Source organism: Tamandua tetradactyla, chromosome 10 (genome assembly GCF_023851605.1).
Source record: "Tamandua tetradactyla isolate mTamTet1 chromosome 10, mTamTet1.pri, whole genome shotgun sequence".
In the NCBI taxonomy this organism is placed as follows: domain Eukaryota; kingdom Metazoa; phylum Chordata; class Mammalia; order Pilosa; family Myrmecophagidae; genus Tamandua; species Tamandua tetradactyla.
In genome coordinates, this window is record NC_135336.1 from 35648429 (window position 1) to 35664951 (window position 16523).

Genomic DNA, 16523 nt, shown 5'->3' on the forward strand with positions numbered 1-16523 from the left:
CATATTAATTTATAAATCTCTATACAAATCTTATATAGTTTTATCTTTTTTCATCTATAAGACTGATTAGCTTTGATATAATAATGTTATCAAACCTTTATATGTCAAGCGCTGCATCTATATTGTGCTTTGAATGAGTTTTTGATTTTTGACAAATATTCTCTAGATAGTCAATTATTAAACTTTATTTAAGGTTTATCTTCTTTTTTTGTTTGAAAGACCCTGCACAAAAGAATTGAGGGTGAGGAGGGTCATTCATAATTCCTTCACTATTTGCCTCATGAGTACCACTTCTTATTAACTGGAGGCAATACGTAAGATGAAAACTCTTTTGCTAAAGGGAAAAATCATGTTAGAAGCGCTCATTGCACATTTACTTGAATAATCCATTCCTCTTTCTTTTAAGAGGAAAAATGTTATCATTTTTATCATATTCATCCCTCTCTTTCTTCTGACCCCAAAGCCCATAATTGGTGGTAGTGTCTAGATAAATTTAAAATATTCAGTCCCTGGGAGAAAACAAGACTATCCAATGATTGTTAACAAAAGCAGCTTATTTTTAAAATAATATTGTAAAATTGCAGTGATGTATTAGAAAGATGAGTACTGAGAAAAAATGATGGAAGTCTACAAACTATCAAGAGTAATAGGACAAACAGGATTAAGAAATGTTTAGACGAAATCAGGGATGGCATGATTAGTAGCCAAAACTAAAATGTCTGGAGGACATATCTCTAACTCTTGAATTTCGTAACAAGTAAGATAACCATGATATTCTAAAAACATAAAGTGTGATAACACCTGAGCTGCAGCTCTAACACAGGTTTGCATTTTAATCTTATTATTTTATAATGAAAATCAGTGAGAATATATGAAGCACCAAACTATCTTTACCACAAATTGGGATGCCAAGGGTGACATAAATACCATTCATGCTGAAATCAAAACAAAATATTTTCACATCTAGTTATAAAATGTTTAAATGTTCAATATTATTCTGTTCAACAAACAGACAGGAAAAATATATGTCAGATTGTAGGTAGAAAAAAGGCTTTTGAACACCTGAAAAGATTCTCAAACTCACCAGTGAGATTGTACTATTACAATTATATGTATATACTATTTTTTTACCTACCACATTACCAATAATCAAACATAACATATACTATTGGTGAGGCTATGGGGAAACAGGAACTGTCATTCATTACTGGTATGAGTGCAAAATGGTATAATATTTATGGAAGACAATGGGAAAATATCTACCAATACTATAAATGTATTTACTGCTCAATGTAGCAATATCAAGTTTCAAAAGTTATCCTGTAGATTATATTTGCACAGATGCAAAATATCATATTTACAAGGGTATTCACATCAGCAAGTTTGATTTATTAAAATATTTTGACTTTACAAACTATGTTATGTACATGCACTAGAATTCTATAATGACTTCTGGTGACAGTGTCTGGAGAAGGGGCAGCAGGAGCCATGTCCAACCACGAAGGAAGGAAAGGCTTTTAAGTGGAAACAAAAAGAAAAGCAGAAGAAATTCAAGGATATAAAAGCGAAGGCTGTGTGGAAGGGTCCTCTGGCTATCAGTGAGATGAAGAAATCTGGCAAAAAGTAAACTGCTTCTTGTGCTTGAGGCCATGATGACACTTGTTTCCATTCCTGTTTAAACATCCAGATTCCCTGCTATAACATCTTCTGTCACCTATAGCTAGAGTGAAGTTTTGTCTCAGGGTCTATTACTACATTTAAGAATAAGTTTTTGTAGAAAAAAAGAAATCACACATGTGCACAAACATACAGAAAAGAATATTATGTAGACACGAAAAAGAATGAATGCTCTCTGCATTCCAGTAAAGAAAGATCTCCAATATATCTTAAAAAGAAATGGCAAGATATGTAGCAATATTACCTATTATACAAGAAAAGGGGGAGATGAAAAAGTATGTGTATAATCACTGTTAACATTTCAGAATATTTCCATAGATTCTCTTTTTCTGTCCTTTTTCATACATGATAATATTAAAATTTGGTATCTGAAACATTGATATTAGATAGACTGACTTAATAATATATACAATCTATTATATAGATATTAAAGCATAATTAATGCACAAATTTTTACTGATCATAGATTAAAGAGAATATAAAGAAGGACTTGATTCTTTTATTCAGTAATTTCTTTAAAAAAAATGCTTTCCATTTTAGTATGTGCTCAGTACTAATCAAGACTGATGGCAGGGGCTCTCAAATTTTTGGTCTTAAGATACCTTTACCTTAACCCTGAAAAGGATAGGCTAAGCCTACTTAAAATTAGGCTTAAGAGTCACCCCCAAGAGAAGCTCTTTTGTTGTTCAGATGTGGCCCCTCTCTTTTAGACATCACGGCAAATTCACTGCCCTCCCCCTCTCTACATAGGACATGACTCCCAGGGGTGTGGACCTTCCTGGCAATGTGGGACAGAAATCCTAGACTGAGCTGGGATTCAGCATCACGGGATTGAGAAAACCTTCTCAACCAAAAGAGAGACAAGCCAAATGAGACAAAATAAAGTGTCAATGGCTGAGAGATTCCAAACAGAGTCGAGAGGTTATCATGGAGCTTGTTCTTACGCATTGAATAGATATCACCTTTTTAGCTGAGGTGTAATGGAGAGGCTGGAGGGAACTGCCTGAAAACATAAAGCTATGTTCCAGTAGCCATGTTTCTTGAAGATGATTATATAATGATATAGCTTTCGCAATGTGACTATGTGATTGTGATTGTGTCTGGTGCTCCTTTTATCTACCTTATGGACAGATGAGTAAAACATATGGATTAAAAATAAATAAATAATAGGGGAAACAAATGTTAAAATAAATTTAGTAGATTGAAATGCTAGTGATCAGTGAAAGGGAGGGGTAAGGGGTATGGTATGTATGAATTTTTTTCTGTTTTCTTTTTATTTCTTTTTCTGAATTGATGCAAATGTTCTAAGAAATGATCATAATGATGAATATACAACTATGTGATGATACTGTGAATTAGTGATTATATATGTAGAATGGAATGATCATATGGTAAGAATGTTGTGTTTGTATGTTAGTACATTTAATAAATAAAATAAATTTTAAAAAAAGACACCTTTACACTCTTAAATTTTCATGACCCAAAATGCATTTATTTATGTGGGTAACAGCCATCTATATTTATATTAAAATTTAAAGTAGAAAATTAAAAAATATATATTTAATTTATTTTTTAAAATTTTGTTTTAATATAATTTCTCTTTAAAAAATGACTATTTTTCAAAATAATGGTTAGTAAGAGGATGGCATTTTTTGTATTTTGCAAATTTCTTTAATATCTAGGTCAAGAGAAAAAAGTTTGATTTTCATATCTGTATCAGCATTCAATCTACTATAATATGTTGTTTGTTTGAAGTATAAGAAAAAATGGCTTCACACAAATATACAGTTGGAAGAGGGAGGAATATTTCAATAACCATTCTGGATAATTTGGATATTCTTCTTTGATAGTATACCAAAATTCAAAAAGTAGTAGTTTCTTAAAGGTTACGCGGCATCTGAAAATTTATCAATAAAACTTTCTACACTCTGTTACATTAAAATCCATTTATCTATCTTGCACTTTGAATGGGTATTTAACCCATGAATGATTTTGTAACAGCATGGTGGAAATTTGGAAATTATTGATTCACAGAGAGTTATGTGGATCTTCCAAACACAGACATTTTTCATTATTCAGTAACAAAAAAGTCACGTTTGCTAATATATCAACTGATATGATTTAAAATGTTGGCAGATACAAGTTTTCCAAATATTCTAATTTTCACTCGGAAATTCAAATTTTATCATTGTTTGGTTTGAAGTGACTGGCTCACTTCACTGCTTTTGGAGAAAATGCCTACAAAATACTCAAACCTGAAAGGCCATAGTTTATAAGTCATTCTTTCCGGTAAAAATGGTGTTCCACACAAAAAAAAACAGCTAGTTCAGCTTGGAACTCAGATGCTACACAAGTATATTATGCATAAATCCATTTCATCACATAGAATGTTAAGATTTGTAACTCCATAATCAAATATTAATAAAATTAATTTTTACTATGACATCTAGGGTCACTGTTAAGTAAAGCTTGCTTTCTGTATCCCTTCCCCAACTGTAAGTGTGACAAGGAATAATATAATGACTAATAGTACAGTTTGGTGCAACTGTCTTGAATTGTGGATGTTAAATGGTTGTTATGGTGTCTATGAATTGCCAGATTCAGCACATTAGTGCAGAGGTTAACAAACAGCTTATGGGTATAGAGAGGTATGCCACAGATCTCAATTCTGGCTTTCTAAACTCGATGACAGCAATGGGAATGGGAATGTGTTACTGAACTTCAGTCCCAGTGACAGCCTTACAATGATTCTGTAAACCCTCAATTTCCTATGTGAAATTTCTTTCCGCTTAAAATGTTTAAAGTGTATTTTCCTCTTGGATTTTATCAATAAAATGACTGACAATTCCCTTTTGCTTTTTTTTTTTTTTTTTTTTTTTACAGGGGTAGGCACCTGGAATCAAATCCAGGACTCTGGCATGTCAGGCAAGAACTCTGCCTGCTGAGCCACCATGGTCTGCCCCCCCCACACACTTTAGTGAAAGTTTGATGAAACAGGTTTTATCTGTGCCAGTATTTTTAAGTATATTTTAAAACATTTTTAAAGCAAACTTTCTTCTTGTTCTCATTTGTGAAATCAAATTCTAGAAGGAGTAATGGATATCCATTAAAAAAAACAGAAATGTATATGCACTGCAGATATAGTCTAGTGGAACTCAATATTCATTCACACCTTCATCTAAGTATTTGCCTTCTTATACTGCAGAAGCTAGAAGAAAACAACTACATTTTTCCAGAGTCTTAAAGCAGTACTCTGGATGAGAGTTCATTTCTATCAATTTGATGACTATACACAGGATTTGAAATCCTGATGTTGGGCACAGACCAGTCTCCTGTTACTTTGGCTCACTGGAGTGAAAAAATTAATCAGAGTCAGGTGATAAACTGAGTTCGATCCAGTCTACCCATAGCGGGCTTAGGAGTTTTACTAATCTAACCAGTGGCTATTACCCAAAATTTTTAATGCATGGAGAAAATGATAAACACAACAACCCATGAAGTCCCCAACTGAGTCCATGACTTATAAAGCTAGAGCCATTATGCTAGTAAGGGCAAAATGGAAGTTGCTGGGACTTTTCTTCCCTTCCAAAATAGTAATTCAGGAAAACTGCAAACCTTAGTGCCCCAAAAACTTAACAACCAGCAATCGTGAGTCCTACAACATTCCCATTTAACTTGTTAGGCTTGCAGAAAAGAAAGACATAGTTTTATAGAAAGAGAATGGATTCTCATACACGCACATATATGAATACACACACTGCAGGTATATATAAAACAAATGTTTTTACATAATGAGAAATTGATTTGTACATTCCTAACTCCTAGAATGCTACACATAAAACATTTTCAGGGCTGATACAAATTTGAAATTTACTAACTCTTATGTCAGAATAACTATTTCAGTAAATGTGGATTTCAAGGGGAAAAAAAAAATCTCATGATAGTTCAATAGATTAAAAGTCTTTCATTATTTTTATTAATATCTGTCAGTACCATAATAATAACTCCAAAGCCAAATAATATTGTTTGTTGACTGCAATTCCTATTTATCATTCTCAATGGAGTTAATAACATCATCTATTTCAAGCAATCCACTAGTCTAGACTTACCAAGAACAAATGCTATCATAGGCTGAAAACATGAGTATTCTAAAAGATTTACATTTATTTTCAGATTTTCCCATATTAGAAATCAGATTTTATCAATCAGATATGTTTTCTGAAAATATCCTCTAGATCATTTTAGTAAGTTTGGGAAATGTTTTTCAAGTCAGAGTAGACAACTCTTCCAATATATGGCTAAAAAATTAGCATTTCATAGAATGCAGTGTTGCCAAAAATTTTAATACGAAGAAATTTTATATTGGTGTTCAAGATTTCTTACTGTATTTGGAATTAAATGGGATAAGGAAGCCCCGTAAAACTGTCAGCATTCAGCACTTAGCTAAAGGTTCTAATCACTGCAAAAAAATAAAGAATTGACAATAGACAGAGGATAAAAAAAAAAAAAACTCTTTAGCAGCAACTAGATTGTATATCTAGAAAATTCAAGAAAATGAACGTTCAGTTATTAGAATGAATAGGAATTCTGAGAAAGGAGGAGATATACAAGATTCATATTAAAATATCAAAATCATTTGTATATATTAATAATAGGCAATTAGAAAACGCCATGACAAGGTGGCATAGAGGGGATCCCACTGACAATAAAAAGAAATATTTAAAATGCCTATAACCAACTAATAAGAAATGTGCAAGACACATATAAAACAAAACAAACAAAAACACAAGACTTTAGTATATAAGAAAACACCAAAGTAGAAGCTTACCTGGTTTGGGGGATGAGGGCATTTAACATTGTAGGGTTGCCAGTTCTCACTAGATTAATTAATAAGTTCAATAGGATTTTATGGAAACTGAGAAGACTATGCTAAAGTCTAACAGAGAAAAGAAGAGGCAAGAAAATTTGGGAAAGGAAGAACAGAGATGAAGGAATTTGCTCCACTGATAATCAATTCATGCTATCAAACTATAATAATAAAAATAGTGTTACCTTGATTTAAGAAGAGAAAAACAGAGCAATGAAAACAGAAGAGTTCAGAAATAAACCTAATATATGTGAGAATTTATTTTAGGGTAAGAATATGGACAAATTATGGAAAAGGATAGACAATTCAATAGTGTTTGGACAACTGGTTATCCTTTTGGGAAAAACATAGTTCTCTGCCTCACACTATAAACAAAAATAAGTTCCAGATAATTCAAAATAAAATAAAACAAAAACTATAAACCTATTAGCATTTTATATGATTTTTAAAAATATTTTGGATCAGGGAGAGATGGGAGGTGGAAGGAAGTCTTTCTAGGCAAGGCATAACTCTCAGAACTTATATGGAAAAATAATTTGACTATAAAAATTTAAGCTTTCTGGGTGCACAGGTGGTTCAGTGGTAGAATGATCGCCTTCCATGTGGGAGACCTGGGTTAGACTCCCAGACCACGTACTGCCCTCCCCACCCTACCACTGCCAAAAAAAAAAAAAAAAAAAAATTAAGCTTTCTGTGTAAAGACACTATAAAGTTAGAAAAATTAGATAGATGTAAGAAAACAAAATTACTATCCATATTGAAGAGTTCCTAAAAAATTAACAGGAAAGTTCAAAAAGTCATTGAAAACGTAGAAAAGGATACGAATAGGTAGCTTATAGAACTATAAATAGGCATCAACTTTGGAAAGATGATCAACTTCATCCAAGAATCTACAAATAAAGAATCTTTCAAATGATTGTTTTTCCATTTATCAGTCCCGCAAAAAAGGAAAAGCTCTAATAAACAGTGTTGGAGAGTGAAATAGGTTTCAATATGCTATTTGTGAGAATATAAATTGACACAGCTAGTTTGGCCAGCCATATGGCACCTATCTAAATTTTTAAAATGCACATAGGAATTCTATTTCTTGGCATATATTTTATAAATATATATATATATAATGAAACATTTTAAAATACCCTTTAAAATAATTGTACCAATTATTCTAATAGAGAAAACTTGGATACAATCTAGGACTATGGTTAAATAATCTGTGGTATATCAACACTGTGGAATACTATTACAGCTATTAAGATTGAAACAGAGATACAGCAATAGTTCTCAAATATGAAAATGCATTAAAATATTCTTGCTGAGCTAGTTAAAATGCCTATTGTCACCAACCTCAGAAGTTGTGATTCAGCAGATCTGAAACTTTATTCAGGAATTTTCATTTTTAATAATGCATAGGATTTTGATAAAGGTGGCTACATTGACCACTCTGAAAACTACTGTTCTATAACAGAAGGCATATTAAGTAGGACCTTGATCATTAGGCCTGGCTGTGAGAGCTGATGACTAATTGGCTTTAAAGTTATCTAGTGAAGTAGAACATTACTATGGTACTGACTGTCACAACATGCCATCAGTGCAAGAAATTAATTAGGTAGCAATTAATACACTTACATATTCTTGGTATCCAAAAAAGCTACCATGTATTGCATTTTGAAATCAATATAATAATTCAAAAAAACCTGGCATACAATTAACATATGGCATTATAATGCATGAATTATAATAGATTTTATGATGGATAATGATTTTAGTCTCACTTATTCCTAATCCTTTATAGATTAAGAATTATTTAATCTCCAACACAAGTTCTGATTCTCTTGAGTAAAAAAATGACAGTAACTATTTGATCTTTAGTAATATTTTATAGAATCAAAATATCATAGCTAAAAGAGAAAAAACATCATGTTTTACAACTGCTTAATTTAATGATTGAATAAAAAAAGGTACACGGCTACTAAAATACTCTGATTCCCAAGTTCCAATATTTGTTACAGGTGCTATCTCTAATCTATTTTCTTTCTAAAATATCTTCCATTACTTTTCTACATAATTCTTCATTTCCACTGATGTTCATGATTTTCATTATGCTATTTACTATAACCCAAATGACCTAAGTCATTGAGTAATTTTATTACCTGCTTCAAAATTCCTACTGACAAAACTGATTCATCCAAGAAGCCCTCTCTGAGTCCAAGGATATTAAAAATTAGTTTGTACTACTATTAACTCAGATAACCCAAGAAAAATTTTCTCTTTGTGTTTATTTAACAGCATGTATAAGTATAGCAATCATATTTTCCACTTCAAAACATATGACCTGAGCCAAGTCATTTTTTTCCAATATAGAAGCTTTAGTAAATATTAAATTTGAAAATATTAAATAACAAGTTATATAATCAACTGATTTTATTAACAAGAACAACATTATATGCAATTAGAGTATCTGTCCTTGGAAATAAACAATGCTCTAAAAAAATCCCCAAAACTAAATCTAGAAATCCTCTAGTTAATTACTAGTCTTGTGGAGGGAGGAAGACAGCTATCACTCTGCAGTAGTTTAACAACAGCTCTAAGTATTCTCTTGACATTTGACACTACTTGTCAAGTTGATGTATTTGCCAAAAGAGATCTGAAAACAAAAGATCTGAAAAAATGGCAAGTTTCCTTGTATAGGATGACAAAGTTTGTGCCCATAGACAGTAGGTGAGCAGGCCAGGAAATAATCCCCCATGCCCTTTCAGTAGACTTAGCATATGGTCAACTAAGTAATGGAAGCTGAGAACATCTCAACAGAAACATTTCTTTGGAATTTTTCTACTGAATTACAGTAATTAATTGCTGGACAAATGATTTGCCTCACTCAAGCCAAAGATAGAGGGCATATTTTGAGAGGGAAATATTATAGACTATTCTCAAAGGTAATTAAACCCCAAATAGGATTAGAGCCAATAAATTGCATGGATGATAAAGAAAAAAGCAAAAGCAAAAACTAAAGCTCACAATAAAAGAATTCAATCATTCTGATAGTTTAAACTTTCTCAAGTTTCAAATATAATATTTTAATCCAGTCATAGAACACGAGTTAGAAACACTGAATCAATAATTTTACATGAATTACTATTAAGTGATTCCAAAATAAATGTGAAAAGATCAAAAATATAATATAGGACCCAATACTCATATCCATAAGTTAAAATCGGGTACGTCATTTTTGTTGCTAAATAATGTTAAAACATAAGAAAATACGGAAAAGAAAAAAAAATAACAGGACCCTAAGGAGAAGCAGCCCTTCATCATACCCTGCCAGAGATATTCACCTTTTCTACTTTTTATTTTATATAAAAATGGATATTTTAAGATGACTGCATCATTGTAAAACTGTTAACAACAAAGTCTTTAACCACAAGCTTTTAATAAAAACTCATATTTCTAATACTGTCTTAGCGATCATGACCATAATTCTTTTATTACTAATTTGTAGACAAAATTAGATTCCTTATACATTTCAGAAAAATGATCAGGCAAATTAAGAATTGAGCGAATTAAGAATTATGTAATATTTTTATGTAATATTTAAGGTATAATGAGTGGGCAACATTTTGAAACAAATAATATAAAGGATTCAGTATTTGTAAATTTGTATTTTAGATTATTTTTAAGCATGCTCATGCTCACATACCTGATGCAGAAGGTCTTTCTGAGGCACAGGAGGAGATCTTTCTTCATACACAGGAGGTGGTTTATGTGTGGGTGGAAGGTCAATCCTGCATTAAAAGGTTATAAAATTTTGATTTCCACATTTACCAAAGAAAAAAAAAGGAGACGGAATCAATCTTCTCCTATTTGAGAAAATTTTCCTCATACAAATATTTATATTAGCCTACATGTTCAATTTGGCTCTTATATTTCCATTAATCTTTAATAGATGGGAAAAAAGCAAAGTGGTTTTAAAGGTTCCACAGGGTAAGACAATCAAATCTATTCATATTTAAAGGAGCAATTTAAGTAAAAACATTTTTTTTAATTATTAACCAAGTAATACATTACATGCCCTATTTAAGTATTATCCTTTTTTACATCTGACTATGTCTACCAGCCTTTTAAAGATAGTCAAACATTTGTGCAATGGAAGGGACTTCCCTCCAAAACATCATAAAAGTGATTCAGAAGGCTATATCATAAATGATAATGACAAAAATTTACATCACATAATGGAGACAAACTTTCAAATTTAATTTTCAAAAATCATGGTCACTTAAAATATTCATCACTCAAATTAAGATTTTCAATCACTAGACAATTATAAATCTTGCCATCTGAAATAAACAGATCATTTCATCCTTAGGGAATGCATTTGTTTTGCACAAATGACTTAATTTATCTTTAAAAAATTATTTTCAGATATTTAAACATTGTTTAGTTACAGCAAAAATAGGTTTAAATATTATATTCTGTACCTCTTGTTAATTTTATAAAATAATTTTACTATATATTCTCATACTTTTGAAAACTGCAGATAACTAATTTCAGTACTTGCAGTTAGCAAATCAAGCAAAAATGTTATCTACATTAAAGGATAAAGTGAATGAAAGCTATAGAGGCTACCTTATTCACTTTGTCCTTTAATATGGGTAACATTTTTGTTACTTCAATTACAAATTCTGTGGTCTAAAAACTCCTGAATATGGGTCCAAAGTAATACTTTGAATGAAGAGAATGTCAAACAATATACAAAATACAAAAATAATTATACAAAATTATTAGCTTATTAATAAATTAAGTAGAATTATAGTAAAGATTGAGATAACTTAAGAACTAAAATGTAGTTAACCAAATGTTAATTACTCTTGAAATATTAAAGAACTTCTCTTGCAGTTATTGTACTGAAAGAACATTTTACAATTCTTTCATTCAAAGTCATTTTTCCTTTCATCTAATGAAAATCACAGCAAATTTCTCCCTCCAAGGTGCCATAGGTCATTTACAAGAAATAAAGAGAGGTTCATGGAAGTGAAGTGACTTCTTCAGGGTCACACCACTAATTTGACCAAGAGAACTGAGACTAATACACAGGGATCTTCAATTCAAACATGACCATCGCTATATAACTAATCTTATATAAAATTAAAGAAGCAGAGCTACACACAAAGCATTTCTGAAGACAGAAGAAATTCATTCTTCAAAAGCCAGCCTTATGTCTTAATACAAAAACATTAACAAATTTCACAACAAATAATGCTAGTGATCAATGAAAGGGAGGGGTAAGAGGTATGGTATGTATGCATTTTTTTCTGTTGTCTTTTTATTTCTTTTTCTGAATTGATACAAATGTTCTAAGAAATGATCATGATGATGAATATGCAACTACGTAATGATATTGTGAATTACTGATTATATATGTAGAATGGGAAAAAATGCCATTTGTAAAGGCATTCAGTTCATAAATGACAGTTATTCACATTTCACAGATGAAGTAACAGAACTGTGGATAGAATTAAGTTACTTGAGACACAGGTATTCTTCTGCATCAAGGTGGAATTTTTGCTTTACAATTCTATCTCAAGATTAGGCCCAAAACATTGCTATTTCCTTAAATAAAATGATACATATTTATAATTCATCAAAACAAAAACCAAGTATTTTTTTCCTTAAGGAATAATCTATAAAACCTAATGTATTTAATAACTCCCGACAATTGAAAGTTAAGCTGTACTTATACAATAGACATATACAACCTGAAGATGCAATTAAACATCTGAGCTATTTTTATGTCTTCAACTCCTACTTCATCAAAGACCTGCATTTATATTCAGAAGGCATGACAACACAGTGTCATCATATTGCCACTTGAAAAGATGTTTAATGTATGTTAGGGAGAAAAGGTGTCCAATATACTTGTCCAACAGTGTCTTGACAATGCTCCTTTACCAAGATATAGTTTGAGATGTTTTTATGAAACTAAAGCGATTTTACAAAGGTCTAATATTATCTTTACTTGCATCCCCACTGAGTATCCTACACATGAGTAGCTGTAAAGGTAGGTATGAAGACAGACACACTGAATATTCATAGTTGATCACAGACCAAAAAAGTTACCTACACTTTGTCAAGATAGGATGGTCTCTTTTTTCGAGGAATCAGCAGTACAGTCACAAAGATAGCAATGATGAAAAGGGCAAGGACAGCTCCAATTACAGCTCCGGCTACAGCTACCGAAGAGGTCTGCTTAAATGGAACATCTGTAAAGTACAAAAATTAGCCTTTCAAATATTTTTAAAAAAAAACAAGTTCTTCAAATTGTGTGCCTTAATTTCTACGCTGTGCAAGCATAATTTAAAATGTTATCCTATGGCAAGCTTACAATACCCCAGATTTGATTCATTAGTTTTAATAGTACTATCCTAACACCTTTCCTCCTTGTAAGATGCCTTTAGCACCCCAGCTTTGCTGTTTTCAAATTATGAAAAGAATCTCCCCACTTAGACATTAGCAAGTGAATATTTTCTAAGGGCAGAGAATGTCTGGAGAAAAAATACATAAAGATGAAAATCAATTTCAAGTTTTTACTCTAAAAAGTGACAAAACAAAAAAAAAAAAAAACATCATTCCTTAAGAAGTGAACCAACCACATAGAAACCCAAACTCTTCAGAGATAAAACAAAAAATAAAAATACCTCAGATGAAATATAGTAAGAAAGTGATATCATTTTAGTTTATCAATGTAAACATTTTTAATTGTTTTAAAATAGAAATATTAAAACAGTACTTGTTGCAGCAAATTTTAATTCATGCACATTTAATACAAAGTACATGTTAAATAGCTTCTTTGTTACAAAAATTGAGAAATTCTTATGTATCTTCTAGCTACAGAGATAATATTTATTTCTAATTGCCAACTCTCTCAGCCTGCACTACAAATTCCTTAAGGATTTTAAGAATATATTTAGAAGTTAGCATTTCAAATAATTCTAAGAAATAAGATCGTTCTATTTTATGAACTACCAAGGGAATCTGCTAAAATTATTTCAAATTATCTACATATTTTCAAATATAAATGAGATATAATGAAACCATTGATCCTTATGGATATTTATTTTGATAATTTTAGCCACACCCAATAACTGAATCTTGTGGGGTGATTCATAAGTTACAACAAAATGCTTTCAATATGATTATATTTTTCTACCCAGTAAGAAATATATTGAAAATATATTCTATAGATAAGGATACTAAAGTTCTAAAGTTAAATAACCTGTCAAAAGTCATCTAATCAATAAGTAGTAGAGAGAAAAGGGTGAAATAAAACCAGGTTGGGATGGGATAGAAACTCGCCATCATGTTGCCCTTGTTGAGAGAGAAGATTCTTTTCCTTTGCAAAGACTAATGTAGACCCCACTTTTTGGTCCCCTACTTGTTAACGAACAGCTTAATTTTCACTCCAATTGATAAATTCACATATTCTCTCCTAAATGATGACAATTATTATGATCCAGACATGGTGAGTTTAAATGGAATTGAAGGATCATCATTGCATTAGTTGATGTGTGCAATATCAATGAAACTATGTTTCACCTATTCACAATTATAGTATTTCCATATAAATATATTTTGAAGAAGTTCCCAATTTTATTTTTATTAAAATCTGAGTCACATGGTGTTTTAGATTTTTTAAACAGATTTTTATAATTAGAAAATGTGAAACATTCTTGTTTTTAAACTAATTTAATCCATTAAGAATCCTGGTTTATTTATTGAGTCATTCTGTTAGCCTTATTCTAGACAAAATCTCACACCATTGAGAGCAAATTTCCTATCCAATAATCTTTAAAATACTGAATAGAATCTGGAAGTAGAGAAAATTAAGCTATTCTGAAAAAATATATAATGGGTTCAGTCATTGTTGATTGATGCCTTAACTTCCCATTGTTGCTTACTTATCTATTCCTTAGTCTATCTAAATAGCTAGTAATACATCTAAATAGATGAGAAAAGACTCTGAAAACCAATGCAATGAAATATTACCCTGCTCTTTTAAATGTGAGAGAGATCTATGATGACTTAAGGGGAATGTTCTGTTTATATTATCATTTTTCCCACCACATAAATAATAGCTTTAACCACTGGACAGAACTGTGAAGTACATTACCATATTCAACTTTTAACAATAGGTCAGTGGAAAACCATTAAGTTTACATGATTTCACCTAGGTCATGGACCTAGTCAAATGGCAGTAAAAAAATCCTGATATATTTAATATTCTACTTAAAGTTTCTAATGGAAATTTTCTTTTGCAAAAGAATAAAGTAATTCTATCTTTTCTGCCTAAGAGTACAGAATTTAAATGTTTTATTTTGATGATACTGACAAGTTTAATAACTATTTATAGTAATACTCCCAAAATTATTTTTCAAAACCTCAGGTCATTTATAATATTCATGACTCAAATTAGGATTATCAACCAACAGACTATTGTAAATTCATACACTGCAAATTCCTCCAAAAATGCCTTCCATTTAATATTAGTAATAATCTAAAATTTGGTAGTACTTTGTAATAAAGCATTAGATGGCATATGTTTTTATGCATTTTTCTGCAAACCTGTAACTTCTCTATTATAGATTTTTAATAACCTAAAATAATTCCACTCTTAATAGATACTATTTTAATATCTTGAGGTAATTCTCAAGTTGAAATAAGATTTTGAAGCATTTAAATTATGTTCTACTTATCCAGTTCTCTCAAGTCCTATAATTTCTAGGATTCTATAACTAAGAGTTGAATGTATGTGTACCACACTTTCTATCTTAATTTGGGCATCTTCACTTCATCTGACTCTATTCATTCGTTTTTGTTTTTTTTTTCTCTCATTTAATTCTCACAATTCTGAGGTAGGTGATCTATTCATTCTTTATTCACATTTATCTTCTTTCTGCTCATCTCTTCTTAATATTAGTACATGCTAGTAAGCACTGAAATGAGCAACTGGAAGAAAAGCTAGGAATGAATATTTTTACCAATCGGATAAACTACTCTATATAGGTAAACTGATTATGTTAAATACATCAGAATTTGCATACTGATTTTCCTGGGAGATATTCCAGATTTCTTTTTCTAAGTTTTCCATTAATTGAAGAAAACAATATAATTTTTACAGGTAGTAACAGATGATGAAATTGCAAAGGAATTTTACAGGTAGTAACAGATGATGAAATTACAAAGGAATTGGAGTCTCTTGCTTTCACGTCAAAGTATTTTGACAAAAATTGAGAATTGAGCTCCAACATTGCCCCACACACATCCCTACTGACATAAATACACATAGTACACAGATCCTATATACCTACAAAATCACTAAAAGGAAAATAAAAATAAGTGAGCAAATGTATGGGCTTTTAAAATGCTAAGCTAATTTACTCAGTGACTGAAATGAAGTAACATCACCATCACCTAAGGAGATGTTATGCTAAATCTAATGATACGTTTACAAACAGTGAAATACAAAAAAGACAAAAACATTAAAATATTTAGCATTAAAAAATTGGTGTATGGGTCTCTCAAAAGGGAAAATTTGCTGTTATCACAGCAGTTGTAGTAACCCATATTCACCGGAAGCCCACCTTCAACAGAAGAAAGATAGTATTCCCCATTACAATAATATGTTGCTCATAATTAGAGATGTAAATACGTCTCCTGGAAAGAAAATGCTCAAAATTCAGTTATAAGCCATACTTGAAAATACTTAATCCAGACATAAAGACTTCCCACCAGTTTTAAAATATTTATATACATATTATACATATTAAAGTGAATTAAAGTTTTGTCCCTTGATAAGATCACTGATACAAGTGAATGAAAACTGTGATAAAGCTATTTATTCAAACATATGTGCATATCTTATCCACACCTGAAATCGTGACAATATTTTTAAAAAATTAACAATTCTACACACTAAAATCTTTTCAGC

General features: G+C 30.9%; 1 protein-coding gene across 2 annotated transcripts in view; it reads right to left on the reverse strand.

The window, feature by feature from the left end:
- NECTIN3 (nectin cell adhesion molecule 3) overlaps positions 1-16523 on the reverse strand; it is a 204979-nt gene that overhangs the window by 89948 nt on the left and 98508 nt on the right. For both annotated transcript variants that reach the window (XM_077118442.1, XM_077118441.1), the window contains exons 6-7: positions 12660-12798; positions 10239-10323 (exon numbers count right to left, since the gene is read on the reverse strand). In XM_077118442.1, coding sequence (XP_076974557.1) covers positions 10239-10323; positions 12660-12798 — 224 coding nt within the window. The remainder of the gene's footprint in view (positions 1-10238; positions 10324-12659; positions 12799-16523) is intronic.